The 22,287-nt window shown below is 44.7% G+C and overlaps 1 protein-coding gene across 4 annotated transcripts in view; it reads left to right on the plus strand.

Annotated features, from left to right (window-relative positions):
• The window catches only part of AKNA (AT-hook transcription factor), a 59,406-nt gene that overhangs the window by 22,038 nt on the left and 15,081 nt on the right, over positions 1-22,287 (plus strand). For all 4 annotated transcript variants that reach the window (XM_083422853.1, XM_083422856.1, XM_083422854.1 and 1 more), the window contains exons 3-11: positions 1,265-2,466; positions 4,489-4,563; positions 9,270-9,426; positions 12,281-12,435; positions 14,339-14,398; positions 16,112-16,239; positions 17,876-18,095; positions 19,926-20,083; positions 21,291-21,470. In XM_083422853.1, coding sequence (XP_083278979.1) covers positions 1,265-2,466; positions 4,489-4,563; positions 9,270-9,426; positions 12,281-12,435; positions 14,339-14,398; positions 16,112-16,239; positions 17,876-18,095; positions 19,926-20,083; positions 21,291-21,470 — 2,335 coding nt within the window. The remainder of the gene's footprint in view (positions 1-1,264; positions 2,467-4,488; positions 4,564-9,269; positions 9,427-12,280; positions 12,436-14,338; positions 14,399-16,111; positions 16,240-17,875; positions 18,096-19,925; positions 20,084-21,290; positions 21,471-22,287) is intronic.

Genomic DNA, 22,287 nt, shown 5'->3' on the forward strand with positions numbered 1-22,287 from the left:
TGACCCTTCTCCATGAACATTGGCCGATTGAGTGAAAGTAGATTATAACCAGTAGGAGGCTGGCCTAATAGGGGGCACTGCCCCACCACCCTCAGCATGTCCTCAGCCAGTCTCAACCTGCTTCCCTTCTTACATCCAGTCCAGGAGGTGGTCTTGCCTGCCAACTTCCTCCTCCTTAGTCTGAAGTGATGTCCTCTGTAGAACTCAGCAGGGAGGAGGAAGAGAGGGACAAAGCTAGAATTAGTTAACTCCAACTCCCTACAGTCCACCCTATTAGCACCCATGAACACTACGCCACCCGTGTCCCAACACGGGAGAAGAGAGGCAGCTGAGTAAGGTTATCAGTGGTTTTGGAGCCACAATGCCCTTTAACTTCCTACTGTTACTAGCAAAACCAGAATGAGAGATGCAAAATGCACATGGTTTTTGCAAATTTAGATAATTTATACAGATGTCAGAAACTCAGCTGTGGCTGGCATGGAATTTGTGTGGAGTTTTAATGTTGTGAAATACACACACTGAGGCCAAATGCCAGTTCTCACACTTCTCAGATCTTCTGGATGATGAAGCTGGGATGAGATAGTTGTTTACCACATGGCACATAACGTGGAGAAAATGAACAGAGGGTATTTTTGTTTTCTTCCATAATGCTAGAACTCAAGCTCATTGGATTCGGGACAGACAAAAAGATGGGCACATAATACATTATTCAGTTATGGAACTCCCTGTCACAAATGTGGTGATGGCAGTCTGGTTCAGATGGTTTTGAAATTAGGTGTATTCATATATGCCAGATCTATGTCAATGGGGCACAAAAGGTAAATTGAACCTTCATGTTCAGGGGTAATATACTTCTGAATACCACTTTCTAGGAGCAGCAGGGAGGAAGGCTGCATTCGTTACTCTCCCCTTTTCCATTTTATCTCCACAACAACCCTGTGAAGTAGGTTAGGCTGAGCAACAGTGACTGGCTCAAGTTTCCACAGGGTTAGCAAGAGGGTGTGGGGTGGAATTAATTATGCCCATGGGTGTGCTCTAGGTAGGACTAACATTGAATACAACCCTTATGTTTGATGAGGAAAGGATCTAAAGGCCTTCCTGAAATTTTGGTAAAGTCGTGAGGTCTTAAATGGAATTACTCTGAGCTCCTGGAAGGGGTCTGGGACTTTTAATCTAATTTAGTATTTAAAAGCCTGCCTTCTGCTTTAAGCTACATGACCAAAAGTGGGATATATTTAAGCATTCTCTTCTTCCTCCCCCACAGAACATCTAGAGGACAATGGAAGCCCCAGTGATCAAGGTCCGATTTCCTACTGGCATCCACAGAGAGACCAACTTTTGGGTGCCCCAGAAGATGACCAGGATCCAGGCAGCTCCCAAGATCTGGAGAAACAAGCGGGGGAGTTGGATGCTAGCAGTGAGGGAGAGACCTACCCAGAGCTCTCATATGAGGTCCAGTACGGCTCAGAGTATAGCACCAGTCCTGAGGCACTGAGAGACCCACAGGCCTCATACAAGAGCAGCAAATCCTACAGTTTTATCTCAGAAGGCGGAGAAGAGTTTTCTGATAACTCCAACCTCAGTGCCTCTCCTTCCAGGCCTCCTCTGGAATGCACCCTCTTGAAAACAGATGCCTATGAGCTTGGCAAGACTCAGAAGTTTCCAGAGGAAATGGCACTTACTTCCCCACCAAGGAGAAGTCCTCATGGCAGCTCTTTTGGGGGTTCCATGGGCAGCAGTCATAGCCCCTCGTTTGTAGACCATGTTCCAAATTTTTCCAGCATTGAGGCTGAGACCTTACCAGAATCCTCCTTTATAGAGAACCTGGGCCACCCTAAGGAAGGTGTTGACAAGGTGGTTGCCACTGCTGGCAGAGTCAGAGCAACTCAGTGTTTTCCTTTAGCCACTGTTAAACCCAAGGAGAAGCTTCTGGAACCAAACAGGCCAATGGAAACATCTCACGCCCTGAGGCAAGTTGGCTACCCGCAGCTGGAAAAGGTGTGGAAGCTGAAAGCAGATGTTCCTCATGGACTGCCATCCAAATTCAAAAGGCAGTCCAGGTCCCTGAGCCCACAGGGGAGAGCTGCCTGGAAAAGGGTAGGAGAGTCCAGTTTGAGCAAGTCTGTCCGAGCAAGTAGTCCAGTAAACCTGGCAACGACTGACACTTTGCAGTATGGCCGAGGGCAGCTCAACTACCCACTTCCAGATCTGTCCAAAGTGGAGCCTCGAGTGAAGTTTCCAAAGAACGCACAAAGCTACCATCCACCCCGGGGGAAGACTCCCCCAGCAAGGACCAAGGAATCTGGGAAGCCAGTGGTCTTCAAGTCTCCTGCTGAGATTGTCCGCGAGGTGCTGCTGAGCAGTGGGGAAGGGTCCGTGCAGAAATGTCAAGACCCCACCATTTCTGTCATTCCTGAAGAACTCAAATCCCCGAGACAAGCTACAGTGCTGGTGCATCAGCTTCAGGTAATAGCTTCAGTGTCTATTGTGAAAGTTCTGAAGCCACACATTGACTTGCTTCTCATTCAGGCAGATGGCCTGTGTTTGAGCTTGTATCCCTTAAGAATGTAGGAAGAGCCCTGGGTCAGGTCAAAGGGAGCCCATCTAGTCCAACACCCATTTCTCACAGTGGCCAGCCAGATACCCCAATGGGAAGCCCACAAGCAGGAACTGAACACAACAGTGTTCTCCCAATTTGTGATTTCCAGGAACTGGTAGGTATTCAGAGAAAGACTGCCTCTGACCATAGATGTAGAACATAGCCATTGGGGTAATTTCAAATTGTTTGACACCCCCCTCCACTTTCTTAGCTACTTGCTATCCAGTCATGGAACTTGCATGGGTTGCAACCAATGTTAGAGTAGATATATTGATAGTCTTGTCCTCTATGAATTTGGCTAATCCTCCTTTAAAGTCATTCAAGTTAGTGGTCATCACTACATCTTCCGGAATCAAATTCCATAGAGTTGTATCCAACTAAGTATCACTCAGAGCCCCAAGAAGCCAGAAGAATTCTTGTTAGCTGTAATGGGACAGGAAATCCCAGATAAAGTAAAAAAAAAACCCACCTCTTCCTTTACGCAACTGCTACAGGAAGGGTACTACGTACTACGTACTATGTATACACTAAAATGTGGAAGGAGAGGAAAATTCCACCCAAAGACCAGGGGTTGCTTAAACTAATAGAATATGTAAAATCAGCCATGATGATGGCCAAAATAAGAACTACAAAGGGAAAACCAGTATTGAGCAAGTGGCAAGAACTTTAAAAAGAAACTGTGCAAATATAAATTTACAAGTAGGGTTAAACATATGAACACCAGTAAGCATAACAAAGAGTGAAAGATAGAGGAGGGAAGGATTGGAAAACTTTAAGAGTTGCAGAAAACCAAAGTGATTGGGTTAGGGTATCAAGGGAAGATAGGTTGGGAAGTCCAGGCAAGAAGGGCTAGGAGATGATGTATGTAACTGGGATAACTATAACTGATCGTTATTTGCACAATTTTTTAAAAAAAGTTTCACTCCGAGTAACTCAGTCGTGTACACTAATTTCAATATACCTACTCTAACATTGGATGCAACCTATGCAGATTACATGACTGGATAGGTAAAGGTAAAGCGACCCCTGACCATTAGGTCCGGTCAATACCGACTCTGGAGTTGCGACACTCATCTCGCTTTACTGGCCAAGGGAGCCGGTGTTCAGCTTCTGGGTCATGTGGCCAGCATGACTAGGCCGCTTCTGGCGAGCCAGAGCAGCCCACGGAAACACCGTTTACCTTCCCGCCGGAGTGGTACCTATTTATCTACTTGCACTATTGTGCGTTCGAACTGCTAGGTTGGCGGGAGCAGGGACCAAGCAACGGGAGCTCAACCCGTCGCGGGGATTCAAACCCACCCACATCCGCGGAGGGGGGTGTCAAACAATTTGAAATTATTGAGTGATCCTCTATACAGAACTCATCACATCTAGACAACCAACATGTGGGGAGAGGAGTGGGTGAACACTGTTCTCCATGAAATGCTAGTTTTCTTTGTGCTGGGATCTTTTTTATTTTTATTATATGGAAGAGCATTTAGGAATGCAGGCCATCTGTCATCTGGCATGGTACAGTATTAGACATTAGTTCACCACCACAGGAAGAGCTAGGCCATACCATGGGTAACTGGAAATAAAGGAGCCCTAGGATCTGTAAAACTACCATCTTGCCAATCCTGTCCCAACGAAAAGGGAATGCTGCAGAAATGATGCAACATGTGCCAGTTTGCATTTCTTTGACATGATTTCTTTTCCTTTTTTTGTGGGGCGGACGAAGGAGTTACGGGCATTCATCAGACTGTGCTGTGAACATCGCTTCCAACTCTACAGTTCTATGGTTCTTATATTATTAACTGTTAACCAGTCAGCCTGGGCTCCTGTCATTGGGGTTGACTGGAACTCTAAAATATGAACCTAACAGATGCCAAATACCTTTCTTCTTTTTTTAGGAGGACTACCACAAACTGCTGACAAAGTATGCTGAAGCTGAGAACACCATTGACCGGCTACGGCTGGGTGCAAAGGTAGGATGTCTTCAGCTTGTTTGAGGACCTAGCACTGTCCTTCATCCAACTGTATTCTGTCATGCTAGATTTCTGTGTGTAGGACAGGAATGGGGAACTGGATCTGGTGAGCAGGCTGGATTCTTACCTCTCAACCATCATCTCCCTCTCCCACAGCAGTGGAGACTGGCCTATTAGGGAGAATGAAGCACTGCGTCACCAACCTCAGTCTGCTCTCAGCCATCGTCCACCTGCCTGCCTTCTTAGTTACAACCAGTCATGGGGATGGCACTGAATGTCAGGTTCCTCCTCCATCTTGGTGTTGCCCTTTGTTGAGCTTAGCAGGGAGCCTAGAACCAGTCAGCTCCACCTCTCATTGGCTCTGGCTCATCTCACCTCTGACTCCACCTGCCATTGGCCTCCCCACACTGTTGTTCTCCCTGCCTTCCACCCTACCAGAACTAATGGGCACCACCTCCCACTGCCCTGTGGGCCAAATCTGGAAGGTGATGGGGCCACATACCCATCAATCACCTGGCGTCACAATGACATCAGGTGTCCCATTTTCCTTTGCCCGCATGGTTTGGCATTAAACAATGCAGGCAAAGGTACAGCAATTTAGCTCAGTTGGTTAGAGCTTGGTGCTGATAATGGCAAGGTTGCAGGTTTGATCCCCGTATGGGACAGCTGCATATTCCTGCATTGCAGGGGGTTGGACTAGATGACCCTCAGGGTCCCTTCCAACTCTACAGTTCTAAGTTCCTGTGATCACAGTGGCACCTGCAAACTCCACTTTTTAACCCAGCTGCTGATTAGGCAGATGGTGCACTGATGATCAGCAATTTGGATGGCTTCAAAGAGGATTAGACAGGTTCATGGATGATAAAGCTAGCAGTGGTTCCTAGCCACAATGCCTGTGCTCTGCCACCATTGTTGGAGACACTAGACCTCTGAACACTAGTTGCTTAGAATCACGTGAGGAGGGCTGTGACACTCAGGCCCTGCTTGCAGGTTTTGCACAGGCATATGTCTGTGGAAGGACAGATCGTGAGAAGAGAAGACTCCCTAGAAAAGACCCTGATGTTGGGAAAGATGGAGGGCACAAGGAGAAGAGGACGACAGAGGATGAGATGGTTAGACTGTGTTCTCAAAGCTGCCAACATGAGTTTGACCAAACTGCAGGAGGCAGTGGAAGACAGGAATGCCTGGCGTGCTCTGGTCCAGGGGGTCACAAAGAGTCGGACACGACTAAATGACTAAACAACAACAACATGTCTGGCCATTGTGAGCACAGGATCCTGGACTAGATGGGACACAGGCCTGATCTAGCAACCAGGCTCTTCTTAGCAAGGCCCCCTCCCCCTTTATGGGGGGGGGGGAGAGTCTGTTTAAAGGAGAGAATAGGAATCATTATGTTTTGTTTTCTGTTTTTTTTTAAGATACACCCCACCCCCCACACAAGCACTTTTGGTTCCAGGTTCCTGTTTGTGTCAGTGAGTCAGGCAGCCTGACCTCTGCTTGAGCAGCAATGTGAGAATACGAGAACGTGCCTAAAAGATGAGCAGCTCAGGGTTGCAACAGGTTTTCCCCCACCCACCCCTTTCCTGTATCTTAAGAGCTCCGTCTTTTCAAACCACAGCCCAGCAGAAGCAACCACCACGGCAGCTACTCAGAAAGAGGAAGGAAGATGTGGGACATTAATTAAAAGAAGTCTTAAGAACATGAATGGCTTTAAAATAGGGTTGGAGAAATTCAAGTCTTATTAGCAGCTGGTCACCATGATGGTTGTGCTTGTGCCTCCGTGGTCAGTTGCTAGAAATCACAGGAGGGGAGAGTGCTGCTGTGCAGGTTTCCCACAGTCATATGAATGGCCACTGTGAAAACAGGATGCTGAACTAGATAGCCATTGGCCTGATCCAGCAGGCTCTTATATTATTATGCTATGTTCTTAACAAAAGAAGTATATCTGCTGGGTCAGGTCAATGGATGATATAATCAGCATTCTGTTTCCAGCCCAATGTTTAAGACAAGGCCACTGGCAGGGCAACTCTCCTTTCTAGTTGTAGTTGTTTTGTCTTTGATACTCTGGGAAAGCACTACAGGATTTGGAGGCTCTGTTTGGCTTTCATGCAAAAAACTAGTTAGGGATGAGGGATAAAATTGTTTGGCTTGCATTATCTTATCTTACTTTGACCTTCCCAAATCAACATGCAAAGGTAGAATTGTGGCTATCTTTCAAACTTCTCACTCCTCCAAATTTTGCAGTGCAATTTCCCAGCTAAAAAGTGCATGAGAAAAGAGGGAAGTTTGTTCACCAATGCCTTTCTTAGTCAAAATGACAAACAAGTGTGCATTCTATATGGAGAAATTGCTTGCAGAAAATGTGTATGAGGCAAAATTGCATCCAAAAATATGTAAAATAGATGCATTTATTACCCTGATTTCTAAGCAAGATAGTGACTTAACAAAGACTAAAAATTACAGATCTATTTCTTTATTGAACTATGATTATAAACTATTTGCTACAATTTTAGCTAACAGACTAAAAAGGACATTGACTTAGTCAGTCCACAGAGACCAAGCTGGTTTTTTACCAGGCCATCAAATGAAGGACAAAATAAGAAATATAATTAATCTAATAGAGCATTTGGAAGAAAGAAATGAAAAGCAGACCACACTAATCTTTTTAGATGCAGAGAAAGCCTTTGATAATATTTCATGGTCATTCATGATTAAGGTATTAGAGAAAATGGAATAGGTAATCCTTTCCTTTCTGTTGGGGATAATTAAGACTGAAATCTCCAGGTGTCGGAAAAGGTTATGTATGCAACAACAGTGGCTTGTGTTTTGTTAGCCCCAAAATGGAAAATGAGCGAGGTCACAATCAAAGAAGATTGGCAACTTGCAGACTTAACATATAGAATAAGAGAACAAGAAGAACATACATTTAAAGAAGACTGGAAAACGTTTATTGAATATATGGAAAATAATTGTGTACCATTGAAAACACTGGCAGTATTAATATAAATTCAACAGTGTAAATAAGTTTTGATGGATGTGATAATAGAAGACCGATTGGTATAGTTTTTGTAAAATATACAAGAATATAAGATATGCAGAATGAACCATGGAAAGAGAAGAAGGGAAGTCATTGACATCTTAAGTATGTAAAATATTTATCGGAAACTGAAAAATAGACAATTTAATAAAAATAATATTGAAAACCAACCCCCCCCCATACGTAAAATAGGAGAAATGGGGAAATGTACATATTTGCTTTTAAATAAATTGCAGTAATTGCAAACTGAACTGGAGATGGGGTAAGCTGAAGATTGAAAAATGAGAGAAACTAAACCTGACAGACATGTCCATTCCTGTTGCTGATAGCTGTTGATGGATCTAACATCTCCATGAATTTAACAAATCTCTTTTAAAACCTCTTCCAAAAGTGACTGCCATCAGTATTCTGGCTCAGATATAGAGGAACCACCAGTAAATTCTCACCCAGCCTTGTGGCTCGGTATACAGGAGCATTTAGACAAATAGTGAAGCTTATAGTGAGTCAGACCATTGGTCCAGCTAGCTCAGTGCTGCCTACACTGACTGGCAGCAGCTCGCCAGGGTTTCAGACAGAGAGCTTCTCCCTCCTCTACCTGGAGGTACAGGAGATTGACCTTGGGACCTTTTGCATGCACAGCAGATGCTCTACCACTGCGTTACAGTCTCTTCCCAAAAGGAAAAGGCTTCTTTGGAAACTAGATTATAAGTGAATGTGCATGAGAGGTATAGTAGAATGGATTTCCAGGTCTGTGGTTCACAGAGGGGTATGTGGGAGGAGTTTGAGAGAGAGGCATACTGCACAGATGGCAAGGATTAATGAAATCCAGCTTTAGTCCCCGCCAACTGAAAATAAGTGAGCAAGGGTGATGGAGCGAGGAGATAAGGGATTTTCCTCAGCCCCCAGAGCTGTTTGTGAATGGGTAATCAGAGATGAGCTCATACGGCCTTCCTGAGCAATTTTATTTTGACTCTGGCAACATCAGAAGTTGCTTTCTATCAGATAAGGCTATTTGTTTATCTAGCGTGGTATTGTCTAATGGCAATGGCTCTCCAGCTTTTAAGGAAAGGCTGTAGCTCAGGGGAGGGGAGTGGGTAGAGCATCTGCATTGTATGTGGAAGGTACCTGGTTCAATGTCCAGCATCTTCAGTTAGGGCTGTGAAAGACTCTGCTCCCTGGAGAGTCCCTGCCAGTCAGTGTAGACAGTACTGGGCTCAAGCAATGAAGAGCCTGTTTTCCATAGCTTTCTGACAGATCCTTTTTAACTGGAGATGTCACAGATTAAAACGGGGGTCTTCTGCATGTGCTCTAAAAGCAGCGCTACAGTCTGGAATGTACTCTGTACATGTTCAGAGGAACTGTATCAGTTCTTCAAATAACCACTGACATTTAAATAGAGAAAGCCACCCCACACCTGATTTCCACCTCTTGATTAAGTCAGGGCAATGGACATCAATGCTATGACCATTCATTGTCCAGCCTTGGTAGGCAAAGTGAGTCCCAGGGACTGAAGGTACTTCATGGGGAAGAGGCCATCTGCAGTTCAGGTGAAGCTCCATGCAGATCTAGCACCTCTTCATAGCTCTTCCCTCCTCACCCTTCCCAGCACCCCTGTGTTTCAAAATCATATTTGGATTGAATAACCCCATGGATTTCTTCTGCCTCTCAGGTGCGGCTGTACTATGACCCTCCAAAACCCAGCCATGGGGTCCAAATGGGGACTGTGGCTCAGGCCTCCAAGGTCGTAACCATCAGCATCCCTCAGGCCAGGACAGCTGAGGTCACAGGGAGCTCTAGCTCAGCAGCGGATGCTGCTTGGAATGAAGGTAAGGTCTGAGAAACCTGTGCAGCATCCTTTGGAAGAAATAACGTTTGTAGGAAGTTCACTTTAGGACAGACAGTAAGGTTTGGATGAATATTGGCTAGATCTCTGATGCTGGTAGCTAAATATGGTCCCATCCCCCCAAGCCCAGCCTCTATCCCAAACTAAATCATTTGATGAACTTGCTTAGATCAGTGGTGAGTAATGTAAAGGTAAAGGATCCCTGGACTGTTAAGTCCAGTCAAAGGTGACTATGGGGGTGTGGTGTTCATCTCACTTCAGACCGAGAGAGCCGGTGTTTGTCCACAGACAGCTTTCCGGGTCATGTGGCCGGCATCACTAAACCACTTCTGGCACAATGGAACACCATGACAGAAGCCAGAGTGCTCAGAAACGCCATTTACCTTCCTGCCGCAGCGGTACCTATTTATCTACTTGCACTGTTATGCTTTAGAACTGCTAGGTAGGCAGGAGCTGGGACAGAGCAATGGGTGAGTTCCAATGTCTCTCTAGTCGTTGTTAGATTCCAGTTCCTAACAGCCCCAGCAACAAGGTCAAGTGTTTGGGATGAAGGGAGTTTTAGCCCAACAATATGTAGAAAGCATCATGTTGGCTACCCCTGCTCTACCTTAGCTGAGCCAGCAGAATAGCAGGCCCTTGAAACTGAGGTGTGCAAGGCCCAAGCTCCAGGTTCCTGATATGGTTCTCAGAACTATCCCTAGGCCACATCCCTCACCTGATCTGTGCCTTCCTTGAGTGTTTTTGCCTGGCTGGAATGTGTTCTTCAACCATGATAGTGCTTTTTGGGTAGAGGATAGTGGTGGAGGTTCATGAGTGTGCATAGAAACTAGCCTACCACACAAAGGTAATTTTACTGTTTACTGACACACACTATTCCACCCAATTTTGCCTCTGTTTTTTTTTAATATATAATATTTTTTATTAAGACTTTTACATAGAAGAAAAAAAAATACAAAAATACAAAGATAAAAAGAAAAACAAATAAAAACAATTCCATTTTCTTAGTATTTCTTACATTCGCTTATTTCCCAGACTTCCCCACACCTCCCCTCGCTGTATTCCAATTCAAATATTTAATCAGCAAATCCCTTTCCTCTGTCTTATCTTAAAGATTAAGGAGTATGGAAAATTCGAAGGTTAAAAGATGAAGAATTAAAGGTTTAATATAATTCTTCATCTTTTAACCTTCGAATTTTCCATACTCCTTCACCACATTATTACTAATAACCTTTTAACCTCCATCTGATGTCATTCTAACATTCATTGATTTTATAATATTTCTGTAAATAGTCTTTAAATTTCTTCCAATCTTCCTCCACCGTCTCTTCTCCCTGGTCTCTGATTCTGTTAGTCATTTTTGCCAATTCCATGTAGTCCATCACCTTCATCTGCCATTCTTCCAGAGTGGGTAGTTCTTGTGTCTTCCAATACTTTGCGATGAGTATTCTTGCTGCTGTTGTAGCGTACATAAAAAAGGTTCTATCCTTCTTTAACACCAATTGGCCAACCATGCCCAGGAGAAAGGCCTGTGGTTTCTTTGGAAAGGTATATTTAAATACCTTTTTCATTTCATTATAGATCATTTCCCAGAAGGTCTTGATCCTTGGGCACGTCCACCAAAGGTGAAAGAAAGTGCCTTCCGTTTCTTTACATTTCCAGCATTTATTATCGGGCAAATGGTAGATTTTTGCTAGCTTGACTGGTGTCATGTACCACCTGTATATCATTTTCATAATATTCTCTCTTAAGGCATTACATGCCGTAAATTTCATACCTGTTATCCATAACTGTTCCCAGTCAGCCATCATTATGTTGTGTCCAACATCTTGTGCCCATTTAATCATAACAGATTTTACTGTTTCATCCTGAGTATTCCATTTCAACAGCAAGTTATACATTCTTGACAAGATCTTAGTTTTGGGTTCTAACAGTTCTGTTTCCAATTTTGATTTTTCCACCTGGAAGCCAATTTTTCTATCCAATTTGTATGCCTCCATTATCTGATAATAATGAAGCCAGTCTCACACTTTATTTTTTAATTTTTCAAAACTCTGCAATTTTAATTTGTCTCCCTCCTGTTCCAAGATTTCCCGATATTTCGGCCAAACTCCTGAATCAGTTCTAAAACTCTTCTTGTACTAGATTCTGGCTCCTGTAACGTCAAAACTAAGTCATCTCCACCCAATTTTGCCTCTGACCCCACCTATCACTTGTGGCCCCCACAAGGTGGTCCAGAAGGGAATGTGGCCCTCAGGTTCAAAAAGATTCCTCATCCCTGCCTTAGATGCCCAAGCAGTTCTATGTACCTTGGGATCCTTCCTATATTTTATCTTGGCTGGTTTTTTGTTGCTTTCTCTCTAACCCTGAAGACCATCTCTTTTCTCAATATCTCAGTTCCTATAGACTACTAATAAATTCATTCTTGTGAGTGTGGATCCTGGTGTAGCCAAAACACAAGAGTGAGATTAGAGTGAGGTTTTGGTGTAGCCAAAACATAGGAATGAGGTTAGTAGCAGTCTTATGGGAACTCCAAGCTTTGCAGAAGTGCACAAAGGAGAACAAACTTTATTCAAATAAGAAAAGGGGGGGGTGCACATCCAACAGTGCAATAAGAAGTGAGCATGCTCAGTATCCACAAAATGTCGACTGAATTGTGTGGGTGGGAGAAATATTAAATCAGAAAAGAAAGTAATGGATTGGAGTAGTCTGGAAGAGAACATGGCTAGCTAGACTGTCTCCTCCCTGCCTTCCCCATTCCTTAAGCAGCTCTGATGGGTTAGATCTTGCCAGATTCGTTTATCTCAATGCATAAAAGTTTTTGTCTCCTTAAATTGCAGGATTTTCTGGCCCTCAAGCAGCCTCCTTTCCTCTTCCCAACTCCATGGGTTTGGGCAATCCAGCAGCAGATGGCTTCAGCTCCACATCAACACCTTTTGCAGGAGATCACTTGACACACCTGTTGGCTTCCCAAGCTAGCAAATTCCAGACTCAGGCAAGTTCACAGCTTAGAGCCAGCAAACTGTTTTGAAGTGCATGCCTGTGTGTGACTATTTGCTTCCCTCTGAATCTTTGTGCAAGCAATGCACACAATTCAGTGCTATTTTTCTAGAAAAGGAGGTGCCGGAACTCACCATGAACGCCTCTCCTATTCTCTTATAGTGGCAATGGCACCCACCTAAGAGGAGCTGGAACTGAGTTCCGACAAGTTCCAGCTGAAATAACCCTGCACACACCCATCCAATTCAGTGTTTTAGAACTGTAGTCTCTCTTAAATAACAGCCCCCTTTAGCTACTGTTGCAAAACTGATATGCACACACACTCTCAGTTTCATCTGCTCACCATCCATGAATAACAACAGAATCCCACTTAAGAGAGGGAGGAGAGTTGGATTCTTAGCGTGGCATTGGTTTGTTGTGCTTGTTTGGTTGCTAATTGGTGATGGGATCCAATTAGCCTTGTTTCTTTAGTTAGCACAGTTGATGACATGTAAAAGGAAGGGAGAAAGTGAGTGCTGTTAGGGAATAATGAGCTTACTACTGGTGTTGTTATGAGTTGGGAACGTGTCTTCACAGATTGTTTTTCACCCAGTTTGTTGGTGCCAAGACCAGCTGGTGGTTTTTGCACTTTGTAAGGTAAAGGTAAAGGGACCCCTGACCATTAGGTCCAGTCGTGACCGACTCTGGGGTTGCGGCGCTCATCTCGCTTTATTGGCCGAGGGAGCTGGTGTACAGCTTCCGAGTCATGTGGCCAGCATGACTAAGCCGCTTCTGGCGAACCAGAGCAGCGCACGGAAACGCCGTTTGCACTTTGTAGGGCTGTGCAATAAATCACCATATCGTTGAATACGGTATTGAAATAACATAGTGGTAAGTGTTTCAACAAGGCAATATACCAGTGAACAAAAGGTGGAGATTTAACAGCTTCCCAGCGAGTGGCTCAGCTGAACCATACTTTACAGATACTTTGCAGATACTTTGCAGGCATGGTGTCTCCAGCTTTGTTTGCTCTTTCCCTCCTTCCTTCTAACCGATAATAAATCACACAAACCAGCAAACTCTGTCAGCTTCACTGGTATCTTTCCACTTAGAGCTCAGCTAATTATGCAGAACCTGCTAACTATTAAAAACAAAAGCAAAAGCAAAATTGTGACAAAGCATATTAATCCAGTTCAGTTGCACAAGCATACATTTCAGTTTGCAACTGAATCCTCACAAAATACTAACAGTATGGAGGTGACTTTATGTTTTCACCTAGAGCAGGGGTCAGCAAACTTTTTCAGCAGGGGACCAGTTCCCTGTCCCTCAGACCTTGTGGGGGGCCAGACTATATTTTTTTTTGGGGGGGGATGATGCAAGAGCCCCATGAGCCCTGCTGGCTGCTTACAAGCGGCAGGGGTTGGCAGCAGCAGAGGGATGATGAGCGGTGCGTGAAAGGGCTCCGGAGAGGGGCTGCTTAAAATGGTGGCCGCTTGAGCGCTGCTGCTACTGCTGGCACTGACAAAGCCCAGCCCCCTTCCTCCTCTAGGCAGGGCGGGAAGAAGCCAGAAGGAGGGAGGGAGATGATGACAACAACGACACCATGTGAGGGAGAGGGAAAGAGCATGTGCGCTGGTGATCCACGCGGTGATACCCAAACTGTCCGCGGGCCGGATCCAGAAGGCAATTGGGCCTGATCTGGCCCACGGGCCTTAGTTTGCCTACCCATGACCTAGAGGCTTTGGGGAACAGGCCTAAGTATGGCACAGGTTCTGGAGGAGATTAAGTTGATTAAGGAAGGTGGGGGATTCACCCAAATGGAGATTGTGTAGCAAAAGAACAGTAGCAGCCCCCCCTCAAGGTGGCATTACTGGCTCTTAAGCAGGATATGATGAAATGTTCTGAATGCTCTTATTTAGGTGGAAAATTTGGAGGAGCTAATTCGAACAAGGAAGTTGCCACTTCAAGACCAGCTAAAGGTACCACAATCATTTTCTTGAATTAATGTTGCATCTTCTTATTTTTTTTAATGAGATTTGTATTAAAGTTTTTCATAATACGTAAAATAGTGGTTACCAAAAAACAAATAGAATAAGTGGAATACAGAGTCTTTTCTTAGTAGGTCATTCTTAGCCCTTACCACCCATAGAGCACAGTAGCTCCTCCCAGTTCTCACCTGGGATCTTTTCTTTCTCTTCCCAGCCTCTCACCCTGGGAGACCGACATTTCCCTGTTTCTCACCCAGAGTCCTCCAACAACCATTTACCACCCCCATGAGTGTACAGTCTATGGACCTTAATAAAAGTCCCTGACATGGGACTTCAAAGAGAACCAACAAAAGAAAGAAAAGGAACAATAAGAAGAAAGAAGAGAGAGAGAGAGAGGGAGATCAATAAAATAAAAAAGACAAACAAACAAAATAAAAATTAGAGAAAGATTTTAAAAACTTCTGATTTTCTATCTGCCGCTTACATAAAAAAAGAAAAATATATATGATTATTTAAGACATTCAGTTCATGCCTACACCCAACTTCTTCACCTTGAAATTGCAGAAATGGTAACAAGTTGGGTGCAATATGATCAGCTTAATGAGGCATTCAAATTGAATAAGAGGAATGGTTTTTGCGATGCAAACCTCTCAGAAAGATACCTGCTAGACCAGGGTAGTCAACCTTTTTATACCTACCGCCCACTAATGCATCTTTCTTGATGGTAAAAATTCCTTACCCTTCACCAGTGCTTAATAGAAGGAGGATTCAGCTTGTGCTGTAGAACCCACTACTGCCCACCTATAATCCTGAAACGCCCTCTGGTGGGCAGTAGGGACCAGGTTGACAACCCCTGTGCTAGACAATAACAATAAATTACTGTCTAAAATGTGTTTTTGTATTGTAAACCACCCTGTGATCTTCAGATGAAGGGTGGTACATGAGTGGTGGTGGTGGTGATGTAAATAAATAAATTTCCAGGGTGCTGAGAGCTGTTAGCAAACCCCTATTTCCCTCACAAAGCTACACCTTCAAGAGTGGTTTAACAATCCCACTTTGCAGGAAACTTTGGGAAGTACAGTGGTGCCTCGCAAGACGAAAAGAATCTGTTCCGTGAGTCTCTTCGTCTAGCGGTTTTTTCGTCTTGCGAAGCAACCCTATTAGCGGATTAGCGCTATTAGCGGTTTAGCGGCTATTAGCGGCTATTAAAGGCTTAAGGGATTAGCGGATTAGCTGCTAAAAGGCTATTAGCAGCTTAGTGCGTTAGAAAAGGGGGTGGGGAGCGGAAAAAAATCGCAGGAACTCGCAAGACATTTTCATCTTGCGAAGCAAGCCCATAGGAAATTTGTTTTGCGAAGCACCTCCAAAACGGAAAACCCTTTCGTCTAGCAGGTTTTCCGTCTTGCGAGGCATTCGTCTTGTGGGGCACCACTGTATAGCTCTCTGAGTGGCATAAGGTGTCTTTCAGGAGAGCAACATCTGTCTGAAAGCTTCATCCAGGGAGAATGCCTGAAATAATTTACTACAAGGTGATTTTTGTTGGTTCCATTATCAATGAGAGTAGAAACCTATCTGTATTGCTGCATTGCTAGAGTGCCATTTCCCATCATAAGGATACAGTTAGAATCGACATAGCTGTGGTACTTGGGAGTCAACAAGTCACTCAAAATCCCCTGCCTCTTTCAACCTTGCTTTCCATTGTAGGGGTTTGCAAGACTAAAGGAAGCCCAGGACGCCTTGGAGCAGACATATCTACAGGCTCGAGATGAATACAGGCAGTTGCAGAACCATCAAGAACCTGCGGGGGCGCTAGGAGACTTTGATTCTGATCGGTATGTATATAGAGTGGTACCTTGGTTCTTAAACGCCTTGGTACTCAAATGCCTTGGTTCTCAAACGCCAAAAAAGTGGAAGTAAGTGTTCCGGTTTTCAAACATTTTTTGGAAGCTGAACGTCCAATGTGGCTGTTGGCTATTGTTTCCAGGGCACCTGGACCAATCTGAAGCTGCGCCTTGGTTTTCGGACATTTTGGAAGTCAAACGGACTTCCGGAATGGATTAAGTTTGGCGCTTTTGTTTTTGCTATTTATTTTGCGTTTTTGTTTTTGAGGCTTTTTCGGTTAATTTGTTTTTGTGACTGTGTGGAACCCAGTTCAGCTACTGATTGACTGATTGATTGATTGATTGATTGATTGTGTGACTGTGGAAATGAATAAAAGCTCCCCATTCAAAGAATAACTATAATCAGTGCAGGTAAGATTTTTTAATATATATATATATATCTACAATACTGCTTTATTTATTTTATAGTACAGTACATTGATTATTGCTTTCATTTTATGGATCAATTGTATCGTTAGTAAAATTTATGTTAAATTGCTGTTTTTGGGGTTGTTTTTAAAAGTCTGGAACAGATTACAGTGGTACCTCAGGTTAAAGACACTTCAGGTTACAGACTCTGCTAACCCAGAAATAGTGCTTCAGGTTAAGAACTTTGCTTCAGGATGAGAACAGAAATCGTGCTCTGGTGGCGCGGCGGCAGCGGAAGGCCCCATTAGCTAAAGTGGTGCTTCAGGTTAAGAACAGTTTCAGGTTAAGAACAGACCTCCAGAACGAATTACCGTATTTTTCGCTCTATAAGACGCACCAGACCACAAGACGCACCTAGTTTTTGGAGGAGGAAAACAAGAAAAAAAATATTCTGAATCTCAGAAGCCAGAACAGCAAGAGAGATCGCTGCGCAGTGAAAGCAGCAACCCCTCTTGCTGTTCTGGCTTCTGGGATAGCTGCGCAGCCTGCATTCACTCCATAAGACGCACACACATTTCCCCTTACTTTTTAGGAGGGAAAAAGTGAGTCTTATAGAGCCAAAAATACGGTAAGTTCTTAACCTGAGGTACCAACCACTGTAATCCATTTTGCATTACTTTCTATGGGAAAGCATGTCTTGGTTTTGGAATGCTTTGGTTTTGGAATGGACTTCCGGAACGGATTAAGTTTGAGAACCAAGGTACCATTGTATTGCACAAGTTGATTGAGCAAGGATTTCAGGCATGGAGTCTCTCCCAGCCTTACCTGGAGATACTGGGGGTTGAACCTGAGACCGTCTTCAAACATCCCTGGGTTGGATAGGAAAAGTGGGAACTAAATATGAGGAGAAGACAGTGTGCTGACAGACTTTTGGATGAGACCCCTTGGGAGCTGTTGCCAGTCAATTTAGAGCAGGGGTAGCCAAGGCAGCATCACCCAGAGGTGGTTGTTGGACTACAAGCCCCATCATTTTTGAATACTGGCCATGCTACTGCATGGGGTAGATGGGAGTTGTAGTCCAACAACACTTTGCCTACAAGTGATACAGGAAGTACTAAGCATTATAGAGCAATAGCCTGACTTCTGTACTCCTATTCCCTGAGCTATATTGCTGTTCTAGCTTCTCTCATCTTTGCTAACTCATTTTAACACTTTCCAGAGCAGTGGAAGGACAGATATTCCAACTGGAGATGCGCTTGGAGGAGCTGAAGGAAAGGATTGACCAGGCAATGTGGGACCAGCCAGTTGCACAGAGCAGCGTTGAGGCGCCTGATTCATCTCCTGCCTGTTTTCCAGCTCAGGCATCCGAGTCGCAGATGAGGTCGCCGACTCCATCTCTTCAAGCCCCAGTCCCGGCTGTCTGCACTCCATACCCTGAGGTCACATGCAATTACTTCAAGGTTTTCCCAAACGAGAAATGGCATATCTAAAGGATATTTTGATGGATAGATAGATTTGATTATATTTCTATGCTGCTTTTCATTCAGAGGTATCTCAAAGTGGATTACAAGCAATAGAGCAATAACATGATAGAACATAATAGAATATCATGAAAACAGCATAAATCATATGGAATAATTAACAAATCATCAGTGAAGCAATTAGTCTATAAAACACTGTTAACAAGGCAACAACTAAGAAATAAGCTAAACATCACAATTAAAGTGAAAGTAATATTCGAGATGGGACGTGGGTGGCACTGTGGGTTAAACCACAGAGCCTAGGGCTTGCCGATCAGAAGGTTGACGGTTCGAATCTCCACGACGGGGTGAGCTCCCGTTGCTCGGTCCCTGCTCCTGCCAACCTAGCAGTTCGAAAGCACGTCAAAGTGCAAGTAGATAAATAGGTACTCCTCTGGTGGGAAGGTAAATGGAGTTTCTGTGTGCTGCTCTGGTTCGCCAGAAGCAGCTTAGTCATGCTGGCCGCATGACCTGGAAGCGGTACACCAGCTCCCTCGGCCAATAAAGCGAGATGAGCGCCGCAACCCCAGAGTCAGCCACAACTGGACCTAATGGTCAGGGGTCCCTTTACCTTACTAATATTCGAGATACAGGAGTGTGTTTAAAGGTTTCTTTGTGCACCAATCTGAAAGTTTTTTTATACCCTGGATTTATTGGTATTACTCTGGAGCCCTTTACAAGAGCACATATATTACAAAGCATGAAATGGCTTGTGTCTCCTATCTCGCCTGTGGGACGCTCTCTCCAGGCCAGGGCCAGATGACACATGAGGCAGGCTGAGGAAGCTGCCTCAGATGTGGAAGCCCAAGAACAGGGATTCCAACTTGCATAAAATATTGGGGAGGCCCAGGTAAGCCCTGCCTTGCATATTGATCACAAGACGTGTTGCAAACACACCATTTGAATGGCAGTGCTCATCAACTTGTGGGGGGGCAGCCCTTTCAAATCTTTTATTGTGGAATGGGGTCTAAGGGACCTTAGCCACTAGGAGTTGGCTTCTGTGCCCAAGAGACAGCACCCCCACAAGTGCCCCACCCATCATACTGCCTCCACCACTGGTGAAGAAGCAGTGTTGGCTTTTCCGGCAAGATTTCATGTGCTCTATGAGATTTCTCAAGATCTCACCAGAAGCTGCCATGTCTGCTGCTGCTTTATGGGCACCACCATGCAACTCAGGAAAGGGAGATTTTGGTAGGAGTGGGGAAAAGCAGTGGCAGTATGGGGGGGCACCTCCCTGTTTCACCTAAGGTACTAAAAAGGGAAGGGTTGTATTAAGTAGTGGGTGGGCATAGCAGACGACCCAGAGATTTCTCCAAGTAGTTCTTTATAAGTAAGCTGGAACTGAACTGAACAGCAAACAGCTCAGCAGCCTGCTTTTATAGGCAGCCGGCTGTCAACAATATAACAACAACAGCCCAGGGTTTCCCACCTAAATTAACTTAGATGGACCTGAGTGAAAACTATATACACAATACCCCCTGGTGGCCAGGGTGAGAACTTCAATACATAACAGTTTGTCCCTGCATCAGGCCATGCTTCCATGGCAACCATCTTGTGACTGGCGCCCACAGCACTTTCTCAAAATTCAAGTTCACCCACTAGTCCTCCATAAAGGTCACCAACCTCTGTTCTAGACTGACAGTGATTTAAATTGTTCAACATTTTATACCAATTGTCAAATTCTTTTGGAGGGGGTGTGGCTTTGCTTTCATTTGGGCCTTGCTCATGCCTTGACTCTCTGCTCTTCAGACCCCCTTCCCCACGAATGGCCGCAGCCAAGCCCAGCTGGACATGGAAGTGAACTCCATCAGTGATGAGACTGGAGAAGAGGGAGAAAGCAGCCTTCCGGAACCACTCCGGCACATGCAAGCCCAAGTGGAAAAGGACTTTGATCTCCTCCTGGACCAGTAAGTGTATGAGTTTTGTGTATATGGGGCGAATGTCTTTTTGATGTCGGAGAATTATTATCCTTCGATAATCTTTTAAAGATTTACAGCCTTTTCACTCTTCAAATAAAAATGATCTCTGCATCATGCTGCTCTTCTAGCATGGTTGTTTTAGCTCTGTAAAATCTATTAAGTAGTGGGTGGACATAGCAGACAACACAGAGATTTCTCCAAGTAGTTCTTTATAAGTAAGCTGGAACTGAACTGAACTGAACAGCAAACAGCTCAGCCGGCCTGCTGTTGTAACAACAACAGCCCAGGGTTTCCAGCCTAAATTAACTTATGTGGACCTGAGTGAAAACTATATACACAATACCCCCTGGTGGCCAGGGTGGGAACTTCAGTACATAACACCATGTATCCCTTTGGATTTCTGAACAAACTGATCACAGCTGTGATGTTTTCTTCTCTAGGATCCCATTTTTGCTATACAGTGGTACCTCGGGTTAAGAACAATTCGTTCTGGAGGTCTACTCTTAACCTGAAACTGTTCTTAACCTGAAGCACCACTTTAGCTAATGGGGCCTCCTGCTGCTGCTGCTGTACGATTTCTGTTCTCATCCTGAAGCAAAATTCTTAACCCGAGCTAATATTTCTGGGTTAGCGGAGTCTGTAACCTGAAGCGTATGTAACCCAAGATACCACTGTACTTTTAAAGTAGTATTATGCCCCTCCCAATAACTGTGCCCTTCTGCAAAGAATCCTGGGAATTGTAGTTTGTGCTTAAAGTCCTTAGGAGACCCCCGGTCCCCTCAGAGCTACAGTTCCCAGAGTTTCTGGAAATGGGAATTGATTGTTAAACTGAGAACTGTAGTACTGAGAGGGGAACAGAGGTCTCCTTAGACCTCTCTGCCCCCTTAACAAACTACAGCTCCCAAGATTCTTTGGCAGAAGCCATGACTGTTTGGTAAGTGGTAAGGTGCTCCTTTAAATGTGTAGTGCAGATGAAACCTATATCTCTACTTTGAATGGTTGGTTGATATATTGGGTTACTTCCAGTGAAGTTCTACTCAGAGTAGACCCATTGAAGTGCCTAAGTTAATCATGTCCATCAATTCAAATGGGCCTACTCTTAGTAGGACTGGCAGCGACTAATAGTCAGTGTCAGTTCATCTGGTTTCTGAAGGCTGGCAGACCCAAGCTTAACCTATGGTCTCTTGTCCCACAGCTACAACAGCTTCAAATCTTTGCCAGAGGCTCTGAGCTTGGAGCAGATGCACCTGGACAGACATTACTCACCCCCAGATGAAGCAGATGGTGCAGCCATAACGGATGTTGGGACAAAGGAAGGCTCCCACTGGGTGGTGTCTAAAGCTAGCAAGACCTCTTGCAGGCCTTCAACCTTGCAGTAAGTCATCCAGGAGAAGAATCCACACTTCAGCCATGCCCTGATTATTTCATAGGTCAGGGACCTGTGGCCCTCCAGATGTTGCTGGACCATGAGGAATTTTGCTCATCCCTCAACATTGGCCATGCTTCCTGGATCTGATGGGAGTCCAACAGCATCAGGAGGGCACCACATCAGCTCTCTTTATCTGTCCCGAACCTTCCAGCAGTCAGCTTCATCATAGGCATCCACTGAAGCTGAATGGTGGAACATTCCATACAGATTAAAGAATGACCTTTGCGCAGCATGTAGCAATACATTCCCCCAGGAGGCAGTGATGGCTGTCAACTTGGATGGCTTTTATTAAGTACAGTGGTACCTCGGGTTAAGAACTTAATTTGTTCTGGAGGTCCATTCTTAACCTGAAACTGTTCTCAACCTGAGGTACCACTTTAGCTAATGGGGCCTCCCGCCGCACGATTTCTGTTCTCATCCTGAAGCAAAGTTCTTAACCCGAGGTACTATTTCTGGGTTAGCGGAGTCTGTAACCTGAAGCGTCTGTAACCCGAGGTACCACTGTAGTAGGTGGACATAGCAGGCGACCCAGAGATTTCTCCAAGTAGTTCTTTATAAGTAAGCTGGAACTGAACTGTACAGCAAATAGCAAACAGCAAACAGCTCAGCCGGCCTGCTTTTATAGGCAGCCGGCTGTCAACATGGTAACAACAACAGCCCAGGGTTTCCCACCTAAATTAACTTACCTGGACCTGAGTGAAAACTATATACACAATACCCCCTGGTGGCCAGAGTGAGAACTTCAATACATAACAGCTTTACA

The sequence above is a fragment of the Podarcis tiliguerta genome (genome assembly GCF_965153285.1).
Source record: "Podarcis tiliguerta genome assembly, chromosome: Z".
In the NCBI taxonomy this organism is placed as follows: Eukaryota; Metazoa; Chordata; class Lepidosauria; order Squamata; family Lacertidae; genus Podarcis; species Podarcis tiliguerta.